The sequence below is a fragment of the Marmota flaviventris genome, chromosome 8 (genome assembly GCF_047511675.1).
Source record: "Marmota flaviventris isolate mMarFla1 chromosome 8, mMarFla1.hap1, whole genome shotgun sequence".
In the NCBI taxonomy this organism is placed as follows: domain Eukaryota; kingdom Metazoa; phylum Chordata; class Mammalia; order Rodentia; family Sciuridae; genus Marmota; species Marmota flaviventris.
Genome location: NC_092505.1, coordinates 107,652,197 through 107,677,241, shown reverse-complemented (window position 1 = coordinate 107,677,241; position 25,045 = coordinate 107,652,197). Strand labels below are relative to the sequence as shown.

The following is a 25,045-nucleotide window of genomic DNA, read 5'->3' as shown; positions in this document are numbered from 1 at the left end:
CCTCTTTGTAGCACCACTTGTACACAAGAATTAAATGTCACACTGATTTATCTGCCATAAATTTATAATGTAAATGTTATTTATAAGATAATTACAGAAAAGACATGTTTACACAAAATAAGGTGTTTTCCAAAGCAGTTTGGGGTCTTATAGGGACTATAAGATGTTACTACATTCCCACCTCTGCATTTCCAACAGAAATTTTAGGACAAGCACGGAGGGAGTGGGGGGTGTCTAGGAAGAATGGCACTATCTGATCAACAGGAAAACACAGGATGAGCGTTTCCCTGAGAAAGCCTGCAGACTCCCGGGGCTTTTCCTCACTGCTGGGATTACTTGCTGTTCTTTGAAGGGGCTCATGGCAAGATTCTGAGGCTCCTCCCAGATTCACAGACAGCTGATGTCTTCTTCCCAAGCCTCCTCTCCCCACTTCTACACACCGCCTAAAATGCCTTCAGGACCTGCAATGCAGGACTTTAGACAAGGGGTAACCTTGTGCCATTATCCCCTCCAGGATCCTCAGCCTAACTCTCCCAGTGCAAGTCAGGGCAGGCCCTGGGCGGTACATTCCCTTCTCCCCCAATCCTCTGAATTTGACAGCTGCTAAACCTCCCGGGAAGTTCATGGCAAAGTCCTAAGGAAGGACTATCAGTTGCTTCTGAGGCTTAGGACTGAAAGGAGAAGCCAATCCTCACATTGTTTGTAAGGTAAAAGCCAATTTAAACCACATCAAATCCACCTGCTCATTAATAAGAACATGCAGCCACATAGAAAGTTCTGAATCACATGACCAACTGTGTTTTTTGGTCTGGTTGATATTACAAATATCAGAGGAGAACACAATTTTAAATAAGAAAACCAGAGTCACAATCACTGATGTTCAAAATGAGAGATCAGAAAATCTTGGCCAATGACCTACAAAATGCTATGAGGATTATTTAATATCTACTGAAAATGAACAGAATAAAGATCAATCTATGCCATAGCCAACGATGTGGTGGTTTTCCTTGTAAGCCAGGAAACCACACTGGCTTTCCTCCCCACCACTGGGTCCCTCCTCAGGCCTGCCCCCACCCCTGACCCTGGGGCCTGGACTCCCACGGCTCTGCTCACACCACTCGGTGACTTCACCTCTGCGGAGATTCCCAGCAGCACAGCCCTCCCCCATGACTTCAGACCCTCCTGGCCTCTCACCCAACAGGACTACGATCCTCCCAAGTGGCTTCCTGTCTTCTAGCGTCTCCTGACCCAGCGGGCTCCCATAGCTTGCTAATTACAGTCCTTGGGAACATCCAAGATCGGGTCTCAGCCCCTTCCTCTAATAGATCCTGTAATGCCACCCAGATCACAGGAGATTGGGGACCTGAAGCTCTGGACCTCAGTTCTTGGGTCCCGACAAAAGAAAATGTAAAGTCAGGCCAAAAAGTCAAGCCAGAGACTCTTGTTATGACTGAAAGCGGTGTAAGGCTCAAGCAGAGAGCCTTAGCTGCCTCCAGCAGAGAACCACAAACACTGCTGCTGCCACGCCCACTGCTGTCCATGGTCTGCAGTCGTCACCACCAGATGTGGCTCAGTGGTAATGTGCCCCTGAGCTCCATCCCCAAGACCCCCCCAAACCAAAAAATAATAATAATAAAAATAAAACTACTCTACCTAATCACATGAGTCACCGTCGTATCTGAAGCCATGCGTCTCAGGTAGCATTAGGAAACAGTGAGCTAATCTGAATGGGTAAGGGAAGTACATGCTTAAAGAAAATCTTCCAAACTTTAAGCATAGCAACCCAGACAAAGGGCAGACAGACGCGGAGACATGGCGGCTGCTCCAGAGGTCATGGACCATAAAAATCTTCCCGCACATTATTTTGAGCTGAGCTCACATTCCAGAGGGTGCAACTCCATGAGGAAGGTGGGAAGAGTGGCATTGACGTTCCCGTGGTCATAACACTAAGCAGGGGACCTGGACTGACCTGATGGCCTACTTAATGACCACTGTCTGTCCCCACCCAGCACTTTTCCAATAAACAAGAGTAAGTGAGAGAGAGTGCTGATTCTAGCTGGGTGGTGTTGGTCAGGTCTTAATTTCTCCACGCCTCAGCTTTCCCATCTGTAGAGGGTGGAATCTCCCAGGCCTCGTGGATGGTTTTCTTGATTTAAGAAAATAAGCCAGACACAGTTGCCGCAGTCCGGCTGCAGCAAAATAACCAGGGAGTGACGAACAACTTGTGTACACTGATACAGCAGGAGTGGGAGCCGTTTATTGTAGGACAGGAGGGGTATATATACATTCCACACAGCTTATCTTAATTAGCATAAACTAGATACAGCAGTCAACCAATAAGGAATCTCCACACTTAATGGCTCGCTGGCGTTACTTCACAAACCACTCCCTCTGGCAAAATGCCAGGCACCATCTTGACTTGTTTACAGACCCTTACACACAGTGGCTCTATCATCCTAGAGACTCAGGAGACTGAGGCAGGAGGATCGTCAAGTTCAAAATTGGCCTCAGCAACTTAGTGAGACCCTGTCTAAAAATAAAACACAAAAATAGCTAGGAATGTGGCTCATTAGTATAGTGTCCCTGGGTTCAATCCCAAAAAATAGAAAGAAAAGTTCCCAGTTCCTGGCTGTGGTGGGGCCTAAAAAGCAAATTTTAAAAATTATATACATCAAAAAGAAATACTCCCATTGAAATGGTGTTTGGTATTTGTATTCTATAAAACCAAAAGTGTACAGGTAACAGAGCTGAAAACAAAGACATCCTTTTTCCTCCACTTATAACTTATGGGACAATTTATCATCTTACACATAAAAGTCCATGAAAGTAACAAATACATCATTTCCTAAATAGAAAGTACAACCATGACCTAGGTAAGGAAAAAATAACTTTACCGCGCTTCTTCCCACTTGGGCTCATGAAGCACTAGGTCAGTGACAACACGCATTTCCTGGAAGGCTAACCAAGAACACTCCGAGAAACAGTTGTCCTCAATGAAACAAAAAGGAGCAGGTTGTGGAAACTCAGATGGAACCTGTACTTTAAAAATCCCTGAGGCTGGGGTTGTGGCTCAGTGGTAGAGCGCTCATCTAGCACATGTGAGGCCCTGGGTTCCATCCTCAGCACCACATAAAATAAAGGTATTATGTCCAACTACAACTAAAAAATAAATATTTTTTTTTTTTTTAAATCCCTGGAAAGGGCTGTGGTTGTGACTCAATGGGGGAGCATTTGACTGGCATGTGTGAGGCCCTGGGTTTGATTTTTAGGACTGCTCATAAATAAATAAATATAACGAAGGTCCATCAACAACTAAAACATACATATTTTTAAAAATCCACAGGAGAACACAGTTCCACTGGGATGACCCTCCATGTGACCAACCTCAACCACCCAACACAGCTGCGCTGTCCACGCTCCGTATCCCACGGCAAGGCGGCACCAAACCAGACACACAGACCTGGTCTTCAAGTCTTCAGAGCAGCTGCTGTGCTTTCCAGTTCTGTCTATGATCCTGAAGTAAACCAGGGAAGTCACGGAAGTGAGCATATAAATATGACAAATGAAGGAAGGACGAAAAGACAGACTTCACCAAAATCCTGGCATCCCAGCTTCCTTCAGGCCATACAAAAGCCCGGGCCACTGGGTTAGCTGTCACCTTACCCCACGTTTCCTCCCCTGCCCAGGGACACAGCCCTGTCCTAACTCCTCACTTACTTGTCTGGCACATGTGTCTCTTCCACAAGAGTCTTTTTTTTTTTTTTTTGGTTCTGGAAATTGAACCCAGGGGCTCATAACTACCAAGTCACACCCCAACTCTTCTTTAATTTTTTAATTTTTATTTTTTTAGTTTTGGGTGGACACAACATCTTTATTTGTTTATGGGGTGCTGAGGATTGAACCCAGTGCCTCACGCATGCTAGGCAAGCACTCTACCACTGAGCCACAACCCCAGCCGCGCCCCCCGCCGCCGCCCTTTTTTTTCAAAGAAACAGGTTCTTGCTAAATTGCTGAGGCGAGGCGGGCTTTGAACTTGTGGTCTTCCTGCCTCAGCCCTCCTGAGTCCCTTGGATTATAGGCAGGCACTACTGCGCCCACCTCACAAGTGTGTCTTCACATACATCCTAAAAGATGGAGTACTTCCTTCAACTATTACAATGAAAGTTGACCTTGGTACTTAATCAGAAATCAAATGCAAAGCTTGAGAAACAGTTTCCTTCTACCTCATAGTTAAGTCTATATTTTAAAAAAAAAAAAAGCAATAGTTATAACTACATGAATTTGGAAGATTGCCCAGAATATCTGAATCAAATGACCATTATCACCATGAGCAACCTCAAACTCCTCCTAAATTCACTGTAGCTGGACATGTCTCATCTAGTCTTTTGGGGGAATTTTTCTTAAAAAAAAAAAATCTAAGTGAAAATACCAAGAAATTGGGTTTAGATTCTAAAGAGGTCTAAATTTTTTTTTTTTTTTAATTCGGAAAACTGACAAAGAACTATAAGGAGAAAAAGAAGAGAAAACAAAGCACCCACCAAGACAATGAGACACTGGAAGAAAGCAGACTGTGACCTCCCAGGCGTGGCTCTGCACTCACAGGTGAACTTCAGACCAGCGTACCAGCTCCCAAAACGGGCTGGGATCAGAAGCTCATGCTGCCTTTCATAAAGGCAGCCTTATAACAGGGAGCCTTGCAAAGGGTCTGTTGGTGAGGATGAGCGGCTCCTCAAGAGCAAGGACTTCTGCCATGTCCCCTCCAGGCCAGGCTCCTTCCAGACTTCAGTAGACACTTCCCCGCCTCCAGGAGGACAGACACTTGACCAGACAATCCAATAATCTACTAATCACTAAATAACTGTCTCAATTCATGAAGCCGTTTAGTTAAACTGACAAAACACTCCAGTTTCATGATTTGTAAAAAAATGGTACAATATATTCTGGAATGAAAAACTATAAAACCATGTGAACAATAACAGTTTAAGTGCTGTAAACTGGTGAGCGTTACTACGTACACTGAAGAGGTCTTTCTTCAACACCTTCCTGCATCTTTAACTCATAATTCCTTCAAGGCATAAATACTGCCATTCTTGAAACCAAGAAGACGCAGACTATATCTTGGGTAGTTTAAATATTAATATTTTAAATAAAATAAAGCCTAAGTACCACAATGGACAAATAAAAGTCTTTTCTCTCAAAAATAATGACAAATTTGAGTTGTTTAAGAAAACACATGTAGAACTGACTGGGACGTGCTTCTCCGGGAGGCTTTCATGCAGTTAAACTACATGCAAACCACAGTTTCATCTACGTCAATCTGCAACATTTTAAAACCACACAAAAAGGACAGGAAACATTTAGTACAGCCAGGAACCCGGCAACGGGCTCTTGCTGCTGCAACTAACCCAACAGCTCACACTTCTCTGAAGACGAGGAGCTAGGCCAGCTCAGGCTAGAGAAAACACCCCCAGGTATGTCATTTTAAATACTTAAATCTATTCAAAGCTTTTCCACAGAAGGCAAGTTGATGACTCTCGGTTGTCTTTACAGAGTACCAACTATTAAACTTTAAGTAGATCCTGCCTAAAAACTACTCTATGGTTCTGTTCTCTCTGATGCCCCATCCAACTGTCTCAAAAAGACAGTTTAATTCAAACCAAGCTAAATAGCCTGGTGAGCAGTACTCTTCGGTCACTCGGTTTTATAACTGGCTGGACAAAGGCCATGTCACAGGTCTTTCTAGCAGGACACAACGGTCTCAAACTTCCTTTGCTCTAGAAACATACCATAGATCATTTCACACACTTTGCCTGTGACTCCCATGGAGGATCCAGCCAGGTTTTTGCCAGCCATGGGTACTGTACAGGGGGCAAAGGAGACACTGCAGATCTCTCCTTGGACTGGCTGGAGTACTTGACATTTCCACTGGCTCATAACTGATTGGTAAAATATTCATCAGGCACTTAGTTCTTGAATTTGTGATAGAGAACATAGGATTTCAGAAAGGTATGATTTAAGCTCTAATCAACACAACTGGAAATTCTAAGTAAACCGTTTTGATTGACATCTAGATGGAATTTCATAAAACCATGGTTCTCAGGCTGAAAAGCTGCAGTCTATTTTAAATAAATCACTCACCTATAAAATACATAGTGAATTCTAATTAGAATAATAATTAATCAAATCCAACTATCCTAATTCTTCTCTCTCTCACATAAGTCTACTGACAAGACATGCCATGTAACTGTGCAGGCACCGGGGAACTCGCCACACACCATGATGCTACTATCTGTGTAACATCTGGAATGGGAGCACTGAAGTCTAAATCCCACCACCCCGTAAGGAGACAAAAGGCACAGGTGGGAGGTGAGATCAGGGCACAATGACACTAGTTTTTGGACTCAGAGGTGAAAAGGCTGCTCATGATTCCAAGGTGCAAATAAATGGCAACCGTCAAAACTCCAGGCACCAAGGAAATTGGGGATGGGCAGAAGTTGGGATGGACCAGGATAAAGGCAGGGAGCCTAGAAGACAATGCTCCAGGACAGCTCCTCACCCTGCTCTGAAAACTGCAAAATCTTGAGTAACACACAAGAGGCAGACCTTGGTCTCCTTGCCTGACTGTATGCTCTCAGTAAAGGTTATGCCCATCACTGATGTCCTGGGATCCCAGAGCTCTACCACCTGCCAAGTACCGGGGCAGCAGGACCTGTTCTCAGACAGTGAAGGTCCCACCAACCTGAACAGGGAATTGGGATGGGCAGCGGACACAGCAGCAGACCCCATGCTGAGCACATGCAGGGCCCTGGCCTGCCTCTCAGCCATGGGAGCAGTGGGTAGTAGGGACAGAGGAGGGACCTCAGTTATGGAACTTCAGTTTAACTAGGCTTAGTTTTTAAATATACATATTGTAAAATGAAACAGTAAAGTGCTCGGAGAGTGGACACTTCTTTTATTAGTGCTCAGGGGAAGGTCAAGAGTGAATGTCTTACTTCAGCTTTCACCTGAACACTGCTCAGAACATCAGAACACGATCCTGCCGTGGCTAGTAAGGCCTGGTCTTGTGAGGACTGGTGGATGCACGGTTAAGCGTCTTCATCACATCCCTCACTGCTGTTACTTCCCATGATGATTATGGGGACAGTGTTTTGGAGTGGTGTGGAATGTAGCTTCTGAGAGCAGACTGGGGTCCTGGCTCTAAAACTGAGAGCTACATAACCATAACCAGGGAACCTCGTTACGGCTCACTCTGCTGTCTGCAAAGCACAGACAATGACAGCTATCCCACAGGAGGGATGGAAGGTTCATGGCACACATACAGCCGTCACCAGGCACAAAGTCTGTGCTCCACTGTCCCGGCTGAGTTTGGTATAAAATGATATTTTTCATAGAGCTGAAGCCCTGGTTGGGGCAGATAAAGGGAAGGGCATGTGCCTTATAAGTGACAGCTTAACTTAGGAAGTTTTAGGTGCAAATGTCTTATTAATCTCTTTGCACATATTGTTGCATTCCAAGATTGACACAATATTTCATTAAATAGTTTTTGAGAAAATTAAGACTTCCAAAAGTGTGTGTCTGTCCTTTTGTTTTAAAGAGAGACTAAATGTCTGATGTGACTTTCTAAGCCAGCCACTACATGCAGTATTTCGAACTTTTACAAAGGTTACATATGGATCAGGCACAATGGCACACATCTATAATCCAGTGACTCAGGAGGCTGAGGCTGGGGCAGAGGGTGGCAAGTTCAAGGCCAGCCTCAGCTACTAGTGAGACCCTGTCTCAAAATAAAATTTTTTTTAAAGGGCTGGGAATGTAGTTCAGTGGTAAAACACCATTCTCTTGCCACACCTAACAAAAAAAGGAAAACAGTTTGTATATAATTTTTTTCCACCAAGACACAAATGTAATACTATGATCTTTAAAATGAAGGAAAGTTGGTGCTACTCAGAGCAAAAAGCAGTACCAGAAAAGAGTCCCTGTGGCCCTGGGCATTCGAGTCTGACCAGACCCTGTCAAACGACCCACCCAGCCTGGCCCCCCTAATAAACCCAACCAGGTTTGGGATGTGGGGACAGATGGTGAGATTTTAATGTCGTCTTCAATCCTGATTCCAGGCTCTGGGCTCCTGACTTCCCCTAACCTACCACAGAAGGAGAACCACCGGTGGTGAGGTCAGGTGCTCTGATGCTAAGGCAGCGGAGCCTACCTCAATGAGCAAACATCTATGTTCCAGAAGCTTCTAAAATACATCTTTCACAAAACTATGTGGAAACACTGCCAGAGAAACATCTGTACCAGTACTGCCCAACAGCAAGAAAACCAAACCATAAAAATAGTTTGTTTTTCTAGTAGTGACATTCTAACAAGTAAGAAGAAACAGGAGAAAGGAATTTCATTAATATATTAAACCTAATATCCCCCAAGAACACTTCAACACATGCTCATCATAAAATATTAATAAAATCCTAAAAATGCATTGCTAACTTGGTATAACTTGTATAAAACAGTCCAATTAGTATTTCTTACAAGGTCTTTTTTTGTTTGGGTACCGGGCATTGAAATCAAGGATACTCAACCACTGAGCCACATCCCCAGCCCTATTTTTTATATTTTATTTAGAGACAGGGTCTGAGTTGCTTAGCACCTCGTTTTTTGCTGAGGCTGGCTTTGGAATCACAATCCTCCTATCTCAGCCTCCAGAGCCACTGGGATTATAGGCATGCGCCTCCACGCACAGCTGCAGAGTGTTTCTGATAACATTTTGTACTACATCTTCAAACCTGATGCTGGACACCACAGGTATATTCCACTGTGACACAGGAGTAACTGGAGGGAGATAAAAAGCACCCATCCAAGACCAGAATCTAATCCTTCTCTCTCTCTGCTAGAACGACAAATGAAATGAAATTTTGGTACTGAAAATGTTCTAACAGGCTACACAGCTTTTAAAGACTATACTTTTCAAGTAACACTTTTCTAATCCAATGGGTTTGTGGCCATCCTGTCCGCTTAGGTTCTCCCAGCATGAGGAGTTACAAAACCCATAAAAAGAAAGCCAGGGCGCCTTGCTGACAGTCACACCACCAGTTTCCTCTCTGAACTTCTCAGAATCTCTGCTCTCTCACATCCTCTGCGCAGTGATAACAGAGCTATCAGAACACAAAACCCTGGGCCAGAGCAAACCCCAAGGTCACAGCATCAGACGATGAAACCCAAGCTTGCCCCAACCCAGGACAGTCCCCCAGGTCATGCAGTCTAGTAAAGGACCCCCTAAGAACTGTAAAGAAGAGGGCATTATGCATGCAAATGGCTTTAAAGAAAATAGTTTCTAATTTTAATTACTAACCTTTCCCCCTTTTTCTTGTTAACAGATTCTTTGGGTTTTTATTGGTTTTGGTTGAAACCATCTTTTCTTTCCCTGAAAATGATGAACAGCTCGTCTTTCTGTCCAGTTTACAGAGATCTAGAGCCATTCACCTATTTTTTTTATCTGGTTTTCCTCATTGGAATTATCGGAAGTTGCTTTGCAGCCTGGGCTTTTACACAGACCCCCACAAATCACAGGTGTGTGAGCATCTACCTGATCAACTTGCTTACTGCCGATTTCCTGCTCACTCTGGCGTTGCCAGTGAAAATTGTTGTGGACCTGGGCGTGGCGCCATGGAAGCTAAGGATATTCCACTGCCAGGTGACAGCCTGCCTGATCTACATTAACATGTACCTATCCATCATCTTCCTGGCCTTTGTCAGCATTGACCGCTACCTCCAGCTGATCCACAGCTGCAAGATCTACCGCATCCAAGAACCTGGATTCGCAAAAATGATCTCCACAGTTGTGTGGCTCATGGTTCTTCTTATAATGGTCCCCAACATGGCAATCCCCATCAAACACATCCGGGAAAAGCCGAATGTAGGCTGCATGGAATTTAAAAATGAATTCGGAAGAAACTGGCATTTGCTGACCAACTTCATATGTGTAGCAATATTTCTGAATTTCTCAGCCATCATTTTAATATCCAACTGCCTTGTGATTCGACAACTCTACAGAAACAGAGATAATGAAAACTACCCAAACGTGAGACGGGCCCTCGTCAGCATCCTCCTGGTAACGGCGGGCTACATCGTTTGCTTCCTGCCCTACCACATTGTGCGGATCCCGTACACTCTCAGTCAGACGGAGGTCATCTCTGACTGCTCCACCAGGATCTCGCTCTTCAAAGCCAAGGAGGCCACGCTGCTACTGGCAGTGTCCAACCTGTGCTTTGACCCTATCCTGTACTATCATCTCTCAAAAGCATTCCGCTCTAAGGTCACTGAGACTTTTGCCTCACCTAAGGAGACTAAGGCCCAGAGAGAAAAAACAAGGTCTGAAAATGATGTATAAAATGTGGGGCTTTCATGCTATTGCCTCCTCCTTTACAGAACCTTTAAAGCTATTTACAGTTTTGAAAGGCGGGAAAAAACGGGGGGGTAGGGGTCTTGGTAATAAAAAATACAGACAGCAAGCAAATGTGGACTGTCTTACACAGAAACCCAACTTCTAAATGCAAGCCAATCTCATACTACTACTGCGGTTGTCAAACTACTGAGCCCAGATATTTGTACAAGAAAACCAAAGAGTGTTGTTCAACCAGTGTCAATCCGTGCAGTACCCTTGAAATCAAAAAGTGTCCATGACACAGACTCAGGTATTCATTTAACTTTCCAATGAAACAGTAAAATAAGCTCCCTGTGAATTTTCAAGAAGCCCCTCAGCAAAACAATTTTAAAGGACTTCAGATAACTTTAAAAGACCAAAAAAAAAAAAAAAAGTATACAAAACCACCTGTTGCCTGATTTATTTTTAATTCATTATTTAAAAAACAGTAATCCTTCAGTCTGCTACTCCTCCAAGTTTTTTTTCTTTTTTGTAGTTATATATGGTTATATATATGCCTTTATTTTGTTTATTTTTATGTGGTGCTAAGGATCGAACCCAGGGTCTCATGCATGTTTGGCAAGCGCTCTGCCACTGAGCTACAGCCCTAGCCCCTCCTCCAGGTTTTAACATCGAACTTTTTCTAATAGCTAAGAGCTTTGGGGTTTGGGGTTTGGGGTTGTGGATCAGTGGTAGAGCACTTGCTTAGCATGTGTGAGGCCCTGGGTTCAATTCTCAGCACCGCATATAAAGAAAATAAAGTTCCATTGACCACTAAAATATATATATATATATATTAAAAGCTTTTATTTATTAAAAAAAAACTTGAAAATTCATGGATAATTTTTAATGTGTTACATATGCTTATATTCAATCAGTAAATTACAAAGGCATCCTATTGTAATAATAAATCTAGTGATTTCATGTTTTTATTTTGTCATACTATGTAACACACAGGCCCTATTTCATTTTCAAAGGGAGTTATTAGATTATACCAGGTATTGAAACTATCATTTCCAAACCAGAAACTCATGTGGAAGGTATGGAAAAATAGCTCCAGATGGCCTTAAAACAGACACAGCAGCGCCACAGAGCAGGCCATGTAAAGGACACGAGGGCTGGGCCAGTGGCCAGCTCAGGCCCAGGGAGATGAGCCTGCTCCACGTGGGGCAGGCTATTTGAAATACAGGAGACTCCAATGCTCAGGGTCCCGGCTCTGATCAAATTCTCTCCATGGCCAGTGATACAGGTAGGCCTCAGCACATAGGAGTAAACAGCAGTCAGTCGGAGGAGGGTGGGAAAGTTTGGCAAGCGCACGTGAGTCTCAGCCCTCAGCATCATTAGTCAAACCTTGACCAACAGCTGGCAGCAGACTGCATCGTCTGCCATGGTTAAGAAACAGTGGCCCTGGGTGTCATGTCCAATTCTGAATTCATTTTTGCATATGGAGAATCCTTTTCTAAAATCTGAAACTCTTATCTACAATTTTGCAAATATATTTTCTGAGTCTGAAATGAATTATAAATGACAAAATGCAGAAAGTATCTACTAAAAAATGTGTAACAAGTTAAGTCTGGACATATCTGGCCTGCAGGTAACAAGGACAGCAACACCATCAGCATCGCAGGCCGATGTCCAGGCTGCAGAACACCTGTGCATGCTGGTGGCCTGAACGACAGGCTTGCTGATGGGCAGATCAAAATGGCATCTGTGCAGCAGTGTACATGAAGCTGGTGTGTGTCTGTGGACCGCCAGGCAACCCCTTTCCTCCCCCTTGGTCTTTATTCACTGGGGCCACACTAGAGTGAAAAGAATCCCCAAGTTCTTGGCCTTCTCCTCACAAGCACGGGACTTCCCCTTTCTTTGAAGGAACAGAGCCACATTCTCAGCAGCAGCACTGATCGTCCTAGCACACTCTACTTCCCCCGACGGTCTCCAGATTGTACTCGTGGTAAGGGGGACTCAGGACAATCAGTGGTGGAGAGCTGTTAAAAATGCTATATCTTGCCAGGTGCAGTGGCCCACACCTGTGCTCCCAGTGACTCAGGAGCCTGAGGCAGGAGGGCCACAAGTTCAAGGCCAGCCTGAGCAACTATGTGAAATCCTAAGCAAAATAGGGAGACCCTGTCTCAAAATAAAAAAATATAAAAATGAAAGGACCAAGGGTGTAGCTCTGTGATAAAGCACCCTGTGTTCAATTCCCAGTACAAATAATAATAATAATAATAAATTTTTTAAATGCTATGTCCTAAACACCAATTGTACAAGAACTTCTGCTAGGATCACATTACAGTTTCATTATGTCTGGACTCAACATGGACCTGGTCCCTGAAATTGCCATGCTCTCTCTTCTAAGGGAAGTAGACCAGTCATTAGGATGCCCAAATCTAGGTGTAGCCACGGGAACAGTGGAATGGAGAAGCTGATGCCCCATGCCCTGCTCAGCGCTCAGATGCAAAGCTCTACTTTCCCAGGAGCACCACAGGAAAGCCTCTGCCATGGGCAACATTATGCCATATTAGCTTTATTTATCTCTCCTTGTTGGTTTCCTTGGGGTGGGTGGTGAAGAGTACTGGGGACTGAACTCAGGGTCAACTAACTACTGAGCCACTTCAAACTATTGTTTACAATTTTGTAAATATATTTTTTATATTTTATTTAGAGATAGGGTCTCACTAAATTGCTAAGGCTGGCCTTGAACTTTTGATCCTCCTGCCTCAATGAGCCTGTTTTTTTTTTTTTTTTTTTTTAAATCACCTGTTCATCTTGGAGTAATTTCAGATGTACTTATAGAAAAGCTGCAGAGGCAGTTCAAAGAGACCCTGTAAACTTTCCACCCAGTTCCGCCTAATGTTATGCCTTATAAAATCATGGTACATTTATTAAAACCAAGAAGCTAATATTGATACATCATTATTATTAAGTCCCAGACTTTAATTCTGAATATTTTAAAACCCCAGGATTCATGATAGTTCATCCATAACTTCTTCAAGACACATCTCTAAAGTATAAGGTTACCTTTTCTGCTGCCCCAAATAAACTGTGGGTGATGCCTACTGGTACAGCTGAAAACGGCTGAGATATTCAGACAAAGATGAGCAAGAAAAGAGTTCTGGCTCATTTTGACATAGCCACAGACATGAATCACATACAGAAAAGGGATTTTTTCATTGTGCTAAGATAAAAACATGGATTTAGTGATTTTGAATCATTTTGAAGGATGTTCCAAACTACCAAAAAAATGAGTCAGTTTAGCAGAATACATACTTGCTGATCAAAACTCCAAAGACAGCCAGAGAATAACATGCTCACACACCACACACCTCACATTATTTAGAAAAGCATCTCATGAAGAAAATGAGGCACCGTGATTGCACTTACCACAGAACTGCAGGAAAAAGTAAGGGAACCGGAGAACCAAGAACCTGGCCCATGTTCACTAGCGATACAGAACCCCGGTCCATCTCGCTAGAGAACAAAGGCATCACTATGGGGACGCAACATTAACCTGTGGCCACACTCGCCTGCCTGCTGTCTGTTCTCCAACCACAGCCAGCAAGCCCCACTTGACCACAGCGGCTACACTGGCGTCGCCCCTTCCCAATCAGAGGCTCCTTTCCACCACTCCTCCTCTGAGAGCAAAAGGAGCCCAGGAATTTTGTGGCTTACCTTCCAGTGGGCACCTGGACTTGACTCAACTTCAGCGTGGACAGGATGGCTTCTTATGTGGTGAACACTCGCCTCTATCCTGACTCATCAGTCTTTCCTGCGCCCCCAAAGTCTTACTCATCTGTGTCATACCAAAAGCACCTACCACCATGCAGCACACAGCTACTGAGCAGATGACTTTCAGATGGAGAAGGAGGTCACAGGGGGACATCACTTGCAGTGACTTGGATGCTTTTCACAAAACCATACAAATATAGAAATTCTGTTGCAGCCAGCCACTCATGTCACTCCACAAGTGTGGATGACCTCAGGACATAAGCCACGTGATCAGAACCCCAACCAACAGAGCAGCAGAAGGAAACCTCACCGCTGTCACAGGTGTGAGTCCAACACGCAGGTGGGTAATCTGGCACTCGGAAGTTAAGACTTTATAACAGAGCAAGCAGGCTGTAAGCTGGGGGAAGAGGTGACTTACCAGAGGTATAGGAAAATGTGTTGCATACTGCAGGTGGCGGAGGAGGTCATAATTAGATGGGAAAATCAACTCCCTCGGTTTTTCCCTCTTGGCCAACTTCTCTCCATTAAGTGACATTCTTCTGCCCAAGGAAGGGTTGGTGTTCTCACAGGACTCTCCAGGCATGGGAGAAAAAATCTAAGTCATGTAAAACAAATGTTGGAGATTATCAATGAAAGAGGGAAAAACCAACCCACAGAGCTACATTCCAGATCGCCACACACAAAAGAGGCTCCTGTAACAACACCCCTTCCTGCTTAACCACTGAGTAGAGAGCATGCAGAAATGTTGATTTCCACAAAATTCACATTCAGATCAGTAGGAATTTAGTAAAATCCTGTCCCACTTAGAAGTGAAAATGAAAACCATACAGAGGCTAAAAAGGGACCAATGTGACCACTTCCTGGAGGACCAGAGAAGGAGAAGCCTTAGGGGTGTGTGTGTTCCCCTCAGGGCGACACTTGCTCCAGAAAGTGGGGACATCGCAGCAGCTAACTACTAAGACTAGCAAACAGCAGGCATCAGGGCCTCCCATGCACCCTAGACAATATGTCTTATAGAGTATCACACCAAGACTAGTGACTGTCACATCATCATTATCCTGAGACACAGAGAAGGATGAACCTACAGCTCCCGAGCACATAGCTGCTCAGACATGCACAGCAGAACAACAGGGACAGACACGATGAAACCACATGCATGCACTCCTGAGAGGTGACGACCTCAGGATGCACCAAGGAGTCACCCTTGGGTAGGAGGACAGCAAAATGGTGAGCCGAGGGGAGACACTGCATGTGAAGTGTCCCTGGGGCCAGGGAGGAATGGGAAGAGCACACATCACAAGTGCACAAGTCACTCTGCGACACGGGCAAGAAACAAAAGGGTGGACACAAGCTGGCGAGAGGGGGTGGGCTGACTGTCGTGAGAAGCAAAGGCTGAACCTACTGGAAACTCCGAGCCAAAGTCGGCTTTAAAGTCACTCTTGTCTACTTCATCAAAAATGTGAGCGGTTCCTGGGTCAATGCCCATGTGCGCCATGATGCTCTGCTCCTGATGAGTGCCAGGGAGAGAGTCCTGCTGTAAAGGCTGTGGTTCACAGAACACACTGAACAACAGCAAGCGCTGCGGCATCGCCGCCCCCCCACCCCCCACGTTGTCTGTTCCCAGAAAACCTGAAGGAAGTTTTGAACATGCACAGCTTTGACGCCCATATCCCCTCCCCACCATGAGAAAGTTCTGTCATGGTATGTTGAGGGAAGGGCACACGGACTTCCTGATGGAAAACAAAGTGGCCGTGATTCCTCCCCTGGGTATCCCCAGTCAGAGGCCCAGCTTTCCTCAGCCAGAAAACCCAAGTTCATACCTATGATGTAATAACCCTGATACCCAAGGTCAGAAAAGGGAAAGTACAAGCTCAGAAAACATGCAAACAGGTCAAAGGACTTCAGTTTTTACCCTTATGCCTTCTTCTGGGTTCCAATTAAGATATAAAAGTATTTGTAATGAAACAAGAACTTTTAGAATTCTGTACCTTTAGGAAAACACCCTAAGAGTGTGAACTATAAACTCAAGCTTACAATTCTCATGCCAGGTTTTTAAAAGTACAAGTATAGGCACTATTTCAAACACACATAATGGTATATGACTAAACTCTTACAGAACCAACAGGAGACTATTTTAAGGAAGGGTTACTATTTCCCACTAATTCCAACTACCAGTTTCATATTTTTTATCTTGAAAATTTAAGTATATGGAGCAATATCCAAAATATCAACACTTGGGCAGAAAATTACACAGTCATACAGCATAAAAGAACAATTTTACCATATTTTAAAAATTGAAAATAATTAATTGAAATGAAAATACGATGTGTTATGACTAACACAGAATCTCCCCTTATGCTTAAAAGGGTGACATAAGCAGTGAGTGGGGGAAAGAGGCTCCTTAGAATGGAAACTCAGCTGGGCCAAAACTCACTTGGGGATGCAACGCTAAAAGAAACCCGGACGCTGGGTCACCTAAAACTAGGAGCACATCTTTCCATCCCGTGAAAAATGTACGCCTGCCCAATCTGTTTATCAACAGCCTTCCAGTATACAAAGACCACTCTGGGAGTATAAACCAGAGTCCAAATGCCCTTTCTGAGCAAAGAGAAGAGGCAGAGAAGCTTTGAGGAGAACACAACCAAAAGCCATCACCCCACCATCACCAAGGTGACACCCTCTGATGGTGATTCCCGGCAGGGCTGAAGTCCGGCCCCTGCCCTGCCTCCAGCCCTACCTCCAGTTTCACCTCATGGTCCTTGGGATAGTGCTCGTCTATATTCTCCCCAGCGGGCGACCGAAGCCCAGTGGAGGCGGTGACGGACAGGTCCCCTCGAGATATGAGCGTGCACATGTAGGCATCATGGGAGAAGACGTCATGACGGATGAACTCACAGAAGAGCAGCACCAGGTTCACAAACTCCACCTTCTCGCACTCGCTGTTGGGGTCCGCTGTGGAAAAGCAGGCCCCGTTCCCAGGCTCAGCGGAGATGGCCAGGGGAAGGGCACCTCCCTGCCTCCCGTGCCCACCCTCCTTGTCACTGCAGGGTCTATGCAGCAATGGCATCCCCGCTGACGGGCAGGATGTGACTACTCGGCTCTGACTGGGAAGCAGTGCCAGTGTGCTGGGCACCCTTTAGATGCAACAGCAGAGGACCCTGCGGAATCCACCTCCAGGTAACAGAGGAAGGCCTAGCCAGCGCCCACCCAGCTCTTCTACTGAAAGAGGCCGTGGTTTCCTAATGTCCTGAGTGTGACTGGCATTTTGTGGGGCGTGTGTGCCCGTTTCCAAGAAACTTTATGATACACCACAATTAACATGGCATTTGGAAAGAAGCAGCAGCAGCAGACAAAGAATCAGAATTCACTGGAAAGAAAGGAACACAGAAAAAATGGAATAAAAAGGACACAAAGTTGGAGCCCTTACTCTTTTGTAAAATCTGCAACCAGTCTATTTAATTCACATTATGACTTTCAATGTTAAAACCACACTCTATGAAGCCAGGCAAGGTGGCACACACCTGTAATCCCAGCAGCTCAGGAGGCTGAGGCAGGAGGATCACAAGTTCAAAGCCAGCCTCAGGGGGCTGGGGATACAGCTCAGTTGGTAGAGTGTTTGCCTAGCATGCACAAAGCCCTGGGTTCAATGCCCAGCACCACAAAAAGAAAAAATCAAAGCCAGCCTCAGCAACTTAGCAAGGCCCTAGGGAAGTTAGTAAGAACCTGTCTCAAAATTATAAATAAATAAATAAAAGAAATAAAAGAAACAAACAAGACTTGGGATGTGCTCGGTGGTTAAGTATCCCCAGGCTTCAATCCATAGCATTAAAAAAAAAGAAAAAAAAAAAAGCCTGCACTCTATAAACCCATATAATAACCTGCACCTTTGGATAAAGTTAAAAAAATTTTAAAACTAAACATGCAAAGCTCAATCCCTGGTGCCAACAGGAAACAGATTTCTCCCAAGAGCACTGGGCTGCACTCCTAGACCTAGATTCGAAGTGTTTCCTCTGGCCCCTACCACTCCAGAGACAGCAGCTTCTATGGGAAGGAGCCCAGCTAGCTCTCCAGGGGCAGAAAAAGCCACCGGGAACCAGCAGGGCACAGACCAGGGAGCCGGCTGGGGAGGGAGGAGCACCAGGGCCAAGGGCCCTCCCTGCCTACCTCCTGCCTGATGTGCCTCCCCCACTGGGTCCCCTGGGTCCTTCCCCTTTTCTGCTTCCTTTTCTGCTTGCTGTCTTCCAGCCACCCGCTGGGCTCCAGGCTGGCTTCCCTACAGCCCAGAAAATCACTGTATAACTGAAAGGGAGCCGCTGGCACCCAAGAACCTCAGCACAAGCCTCACACAACCCAAACAAGGCAGTCTTGCTGCTTTCCTTTCACTCCTCCGACTCCTCCCTTCCCCTCCCCGACCCTTCTTTCCTGTCCACGGCTTTCCATGTTTTGCCATTTTCCTGTTGTTCCATCTCTATCTGCTGTAAGATCCTATCTGCTATGTTCTGCCTTATAAAAATCTCCAGATACATTGCGCCTACATGGTAACACTAAACCTGAAAAGCACTGCCTACCAAAGTGTCCTGGGGGGAGTAGGAGGAAATGCCACAAACCTTCAATTCCTCACCAACAATAAAAGTAAAAAACAAAGCCAGGCAGATGGCACACACCTGCAGCCCCAGTGACTGGGTGACTAGGTAGAATTGGAGGTTGTACACTAGCCACAGCAACTTAGTAAGAACCTGTCTCAAATATAAAAATTTTTCAACGTGGGCAAGGATGTAGCTCAGTGGGCAAGCACCTGTGGACTCGATCCCCAGCACCAGAGAGAGAGAGAGAGAGAGAGAGAAAGAGAAATAGCCTGAGACTGAAAATCCAAGAAACGGTGGTATCATGAATGTAGCCAACCATCTTTATAAATTTTTCCTTGTATCAAGGCTCTAGTTAAAGTATGGTTAATTTTCTTCACTTTTGAAGAGCAAGAGTTGGAATGTTGGAAAATTTAAGAAAACAGGTTAAAAAAATAAAAATTTCTGATTAAGATTCACAGGTAAACGTCATAGCTCCTGTTTCTGAAAGATATAGAAAGGAGAAACAGTACACTGAATTTAAGGAAGTGAGGTGACTTAATTTTTAAGTCATTAAAATCTAAAAATTTAAAGTATTTGATGCTTGACTGATTTTAAAATTGGCTAAAAGTTTCCACTAAATAAATGATACTAAATTCTGTTTAGTAACACATTCATGATATTCAGTTCCAAGAACTTTTGATAAGATAGGAATAAGAAGTGGGGAGGGTCGAACCTTACTGAGAAGCAAAGGCCTTTTTTACTTACACAATGAGGGGGCCTGTGTATCCAAAAACCTTAGCAGAACATTCTGGAAAACAGGCAAACTAGAGCCAGCAAGGGAAGCAGAAGAAATGGACTCCTTCTCATCTAGGACTTCTGATTCGCCACATCTCTACAGGTGAAAAATAAACAAGCACAGGAGTTACACAGGGCAAGTGCAGTCACAGCAGATCATGACTCTGTTCTGTAACCAACATTTGAGCTTTAAAACACGTACAGTTAACTGAGATTTCTGCACTTACCTGAATATCATCCATCATAAGTAAATATGATTTCTAAAAGCTGGGGAGAATTACCTAGAACAAGTCAACTGGTTTCACAGAACACCATGCCTGGGTCTGCAAGTCTGCACAGCAGTGCAGGAGCACCCACAGAGTGCCCAGCTCGGTATGGCAGGCCGTGCCCTAGCCATAAGCAGAATGGCTGACCATATTCTGAGCTGGTCGTTAAATAACTCAGTTTGAGCGGACTCTGAAGTTCCTGCCATATGTTACTGGGTCTGGTTCCTTTGCATCTGTGTTCCCATCTTGAGGGTTTACTGCGCTTGGAGGCATCAGACGAGAAAGCAAACACTGCTCCTAAAAGATTCTTCTGCTTGTTCATCACACTTCTCCACTAAGATGGCCTAGGACCTCTGGGAACTTCCCAGCTTCACGCTGACACTTTAAGAAGGTGTCTAGCTTTCACATTCTTGTTTTTTTTTTTTTTTAGTTGTCAATGAACCTTTATTTTATTTATTTATTTATGATGCTGAGACTTGAACCCACACACATGCTAGGCAAGTGCTCTACCACTGAGCCATAACCCCAGCCCTTAGCTTTCACAATCTTAATGAATTTAAAAGGTGATCAAAAAAAAAATTTAGAAGAAATCAAAATCTCATTTTCTATTCTTTTGATATCCCTGATTCTTCCCATTTCATCATTCATTAATATTAACATAATTAAATATTAATTAGATTATCATTTCCCCAGTCTATCCTTTTTGCAAAAGTCACGTTGTAAAGATCATAATGTTCATGAGAAATCGATTATTCCTAAACACTGCTGGGAAGAACACCTTTAGATGTAGATACACTTAGGTCTGTTAAAAGTGCCAAGCAGTCTGCTTGTGAATCTCTTCAAAGTGCTGTGTCTCCGTGAGCATGTGCATTACAGAACACTAGGAGGAGAAAGACCGTGTCAAAAGAAAGCCATCGAAAAGGAGCCATGAAGTATTTGGGAAACTTGGCTTTGCTTCCTGATGTTGACTCATGCAGTTCAACATGTAGAGAAAAGGCAACTACAGGTTCTTCTGGGCCGGCCCGTGGGGAACGGGGTCTGCTGGCCTCGCATGACCCCACTGAGCCCCACCTCCAGCAATGAGATCAGCTCTCGATGAATGAATGGCTTTCTCAGGGGAAGGAGAGATGCTCTTCTTCCCAATTCACGTGTTAGTGCTAGTGAACTGAAGGGGTGGGGAGAATGAAGCTAGAGCCATGACATGCATCTAGATATTGCGGGGGGGGGGGGGGGGGGGCAGGGCCAGGGCATGAGAGGCATCTGGATATGGGGCTCATGGCCCTGGCTGCTGTGGAGGGCAGCAGAGAACAAGAGAGGAAGCAGGGGTGAGGCAAGAGAGGCCAGCAAGCCATCCAGGTGAGGGACGCTGGGCCTCTCCAGATCACACACACGCTCCCTGTGGCACCGGCTCAGGTGCACATACAGGAAAGATGAGTCACAAGAAAGCTTTCCTTCAACAGAGGCTGTCGCGTGCTGGTGGAGTTGGCTTTGATTGTCCTTTGTCATCTATAACACAGCTTTAATGGCAGAACATGTGTTAAATAGCAGCTCTGGAGGCTGAGTCAGGAGGATTCCGAGTTCAAAACCAGCCTCAGTAATGGCAAGGTGCTTAGCAGTGAGACCCTGCCTCTAAGTAAAATACAAAATAGGGCTGGGGATGTGGCTCAGTGAGTTCAATCCCTGATACCAAAAAAAAAAAAAAAAAACAATGTAAATTGATCTCTCTGACCTCATAATCATAACTGCTTCAAGAAAGGATTTCCAAATCCACTAAAATATAATGTAGGTTTAAATGTCCTAGAAGTCGGTGTGCCTCAAGCACACTTGTGTGTGTGTGTGTGTGCGTGCACGCTGCAAATATCTCAGCCTTAGAGGGAGAGACTCCATTCTTCTAAACCTGTGGTGAAGTTTTTTAATTAGTCCCAAATACCCATCCCTGGCCGCACCAACCTATAGAGCGCCTGCTACAGACTCCTCCTTAGGCGCATCTAAACATCCTCCCTTTTTTCCTCAGAAGAAAAGAAAATGAGAGAACATGAAAGAGAAAAAGCATCCCCCTCCACGTGATATGCAGGCCACAGCATCAACAGGTAGGAAGGAGAAGGACCTACCTCGGCCTCGATCTCCGCTTGCCTCTTCTCCAGGAGTTTGGCTACAGCCATGGCCCTGTGCTTGCCTGACCGTTTGCAGCTCACGGCCCATTCACACAGCAGCGTCACCACGGCTTCATCATTGGGGGCGACCTAAGGACAAAGAGACACAGGCACCGCCACATCAAATGAAAGGTTTGCCCCACTGACCATCAGGAGGCAGGCAACGGAGGCCAACAAGCTCGAGGCCTTCTTCCCATAATTTACTGCAGGAGTTTCAGAAAATGCCTCTAAATCATTTTTAATCAAAGCATAAAAACTTAGGTCACAGAAAGGAGATCACTTACTAAGAAACTGCCTACACTGGATGGGTGACAATTCCAGAACAGGCCACCTCGCAGCTGCCTTGGCGTGCACGGGGTCACATGCTAGAACTCAATCTCACATCCAGACAGAAAGAGAAATGACTGCTGGCCCCATGAGCAGCCGCTACCAAGTCAGGCCGCCCATGGTGCAGTCAACACCTAGGACCTCTGTCGCCGGCTCATGGCCCTCAGAACTCTACCAGGCTGGGTGACTGAACAGCCGGCACAATGAGGAATCAGAAGGACAAACCAGAGGGGGACTGGAAGGCTGACAAAGACCCACTGCACCAGAAACAGCCACCTGGACAGTGGCACACCAAGAGAACCGGCAGCTAAAGCAGACCTGGTCCACACCGCAGCCTGGGTCCACCCGGGGCTCAGCACGGCGCCCAGAACCACTGCCAGCCTAGGAATGGACCACAGGGATAGCGGACAAGGGGACTTAAGGCCCAAGTGACATGAATTCTCACTGGGGTGGAGGTGAGGGTGGTGACAGCAGAGAGACAGTGCTTCCATGCAACCCGTCCTCTCCTTTCCATGTCCCCACCCCAAGCAATGGGACACTGGCTACAAGGTGTCAGCATCCCCAGGTGTGACCGTCATATTAGACAGACAGACAATCACAATGTCAACAACCCCCACCACACGAGAGGGTGGCAACATTATAGAATCCACAACTCAAGTAAGATGGCGACATAGTTATGAGCACGCTCTCTAGAAGAGTGTGTACACACACACACACACACACACACACACTCCTCAGCCCAACCCTGCCTCTGTAGGCGTGTGGATTCTGAGAGGTCATCCGAGAATCCCTGACCAGCTTTCAACACTACTGAACAATTCAGAACATGAAATAAGTTCATCCCAAGACTCTTTTTCATCCTATCCTAAATTTGATCATTTTAACATGTGGACTCAGAACAAAGAAATAAGTTACCAGGGGCTGACACCTCCAAGGGAGCTCTGGGCCTCTTAATTTAACACAAGGGAAATAATTCAATTAAATACAAAGCTTTTCTGGACAACATTTAAAAAAAAAAAAAAAAAGTAAACTGTAAAGGTCTTCTGCCATAGAAATATAAAAGTCAAGAGTTATCCTAAATCCTGCTATTTGTTTTTATTAAGCAGCAATTGCATCATGCTCACATTTTTTAACTACCCCCATCTTCAAAATCAGATAAAAACTGTTACAACATAACACAGGACTGTACTTGCTGCAGAGCCCAACACCTCCTCCGGCCAGCCCGGAGGGCCTGCAGAATTTATTTTGTTAACCGTTTTCCCACTGAGGGCCCCACATGAGATTGAACACTCATTACCAGGGGGAGAGAGCTGCATGGGGCTCTGCACATGATCGGTGGCATCGCTGGGGCTGGGAGGAGGACCAACGGCTTCACACTGTTGAATGAACTGCACGAGTTACGAGAACACCCCATGACCACAAGCCTGGGGGAGCCAAGCAGCAGCCATGCGGCCCCGCTATCTTTTCAGGAAATGCAAATACACATTCACTCACCACGTGCACCACTGTGAAGATCAGCAAGCTAAGCACTCTGTGCCCATGGCATGGAAATGATGCCTGGCAGCCAGAGGAAGACCCATCGACCTGGGCACCCAGATGCTAAGGAGATCCTCAGGTACCGCAGGGGACAGGAAGGCTCAGTTCTTCACCCTGAAAGTCACACTCCTCGGACATCGGAACCAAGAGCCCACACAGAGCTGAGCTGGGCGATCAGTGGGAGATTCAGCCAGGGGAAAATTTTGCACAGGGTGTGCTGTGAAGTGCACCTGTGGACAGTCATACTGAGGACACAGGTTAATCCACATGCAGAGACTGTGGATTTTCATTTTATGCTTCCATGATGTAGAAGAAAAGATACTATTGTATGTCAAAGAAAGAAAAATGTAAAGGGGCCTTGGAGGAAAAAATCTAAGATAAACAGAAATAAATGTAAAGAAAAGCAAAGCAAACCTACCTAAACCCAGTGAGATCTAACACTCCCTGGGGCCTCAAGGGACGAGCAAAGTTCCACTGTAGAGGGGAAGCTACCCTCTGTCCATTTACACAGGTGACCTCTGCTCATTCTCTCAGCCACAGAAACTGGGGAAGAGAAGCCCAGGCTGAATCCACGCCTGTGGCCCAGGACTCACCTCTGGGCTACTGCAACACCCCTTGCTGAGGAAGGTCCCAGCACAGCTCCACCTGCTGTCCCACAAACTCTGACACCTATGGACCCCACACTCAGCTCGTCCTCCCTCTAGAGTCCCTCTCCCCCATGTGCCTTCTCTTAGACAAATGGCACCATCTTCAGGCCAGGAAGCTGGTGTCCTCTCCCTTAAAAGCTGCACCCCAGTTTCACTGAGGTCCCCATGCCATGCCAGGCCTCCTCTGGGCCACGTCGGCTGCTCTTCCCCCAGAATGTAACAGCGCTGTCCTCCTCACTGCTCTCAGCTCTGAGGTTCCTGCTGACCAAGTGCACAGAATGCCACCCCATGTCACATGCTTTGTGGCATATGTGACTGCCTAAAGTTTCTCTTCACCTGAGTCTAATTTTCCAGTGCATTCCCTCAAGGATAGCAAGTGGCAAGAAGGCAGGACTGGCTCCTCACTGCCCTCCTTCACACCTGCACACCCGACCTCGCACAGGCCACCAGTGAACGACGCTTCCAGGCCTCTGGTGGAAATGCCAGGAGTGAGTCCCCCGCCCAGGCTGCATCAGGAATGCCCAGTGAGAGCTATGGTGCTGTGATGAACAAGCGCATTCTAACTGGGGCAAATTCTGGGTTACTCTAGGGCATAATCCCACAGCAGCTCCTG

General features: G+C 45.6%; 2 protein-coding genes across 3 annotated transcripts in view; one reads left to right on the top strand and one right to left on the bottom strand.

Moving 5' to 3' along the window:
- Positions 1–25,045, bottom strand: part of Med12l (mediator complex subunit 12L) — a 263,138-nt gene that overhangs the window by 163,401 nt on the left and 74,692 nt on the right. For both annotated transcript variants that reach the window (XM_027934055.2, XM_027934056.2), the window contains 5 exons: positions 21,881–22,012; positions 19,474–19,600; positions 16,881–17,095; positions 15,546–15,650; positions 14,562–14,738 (listed from right to left, as the gene is read on the bottom strand). In XM_027934055.2, coding sequence (XP_027789856.2) covers positions 14,562–14,738; positions 15,546–15,650; positions 16,881–17,095; positions 19,474–19,600; positions 21,881–22,012 — 756 coding nt within the window. The remainder of the gene's footprint in view (positions 1–14,561; positions 14,739–15,545; positions 15,651–16,880; positions 17,096–19,473; positions 19,601–21,880; positions 22,013–25,045) is intronic.
- On the top strand, positions 5,374–10,702 carry Gpr171 (G protein-coupled receptor 171). Its single transcript, XM_027934061.2, has 2 exons — positions 5,374–5,471; positions 9,372–10,702. Exon 2 carries the CDS (start codon positions 9,425–9,427, stop codon positions 10,382–10,384), a length of 960 nt encoding a protein of 319 aa, XP_027789862.2. The 5' UTR covers positions 5,374–5,471; positions 9,372–9,424; the 3' UTR covers positions 10,385–10,702.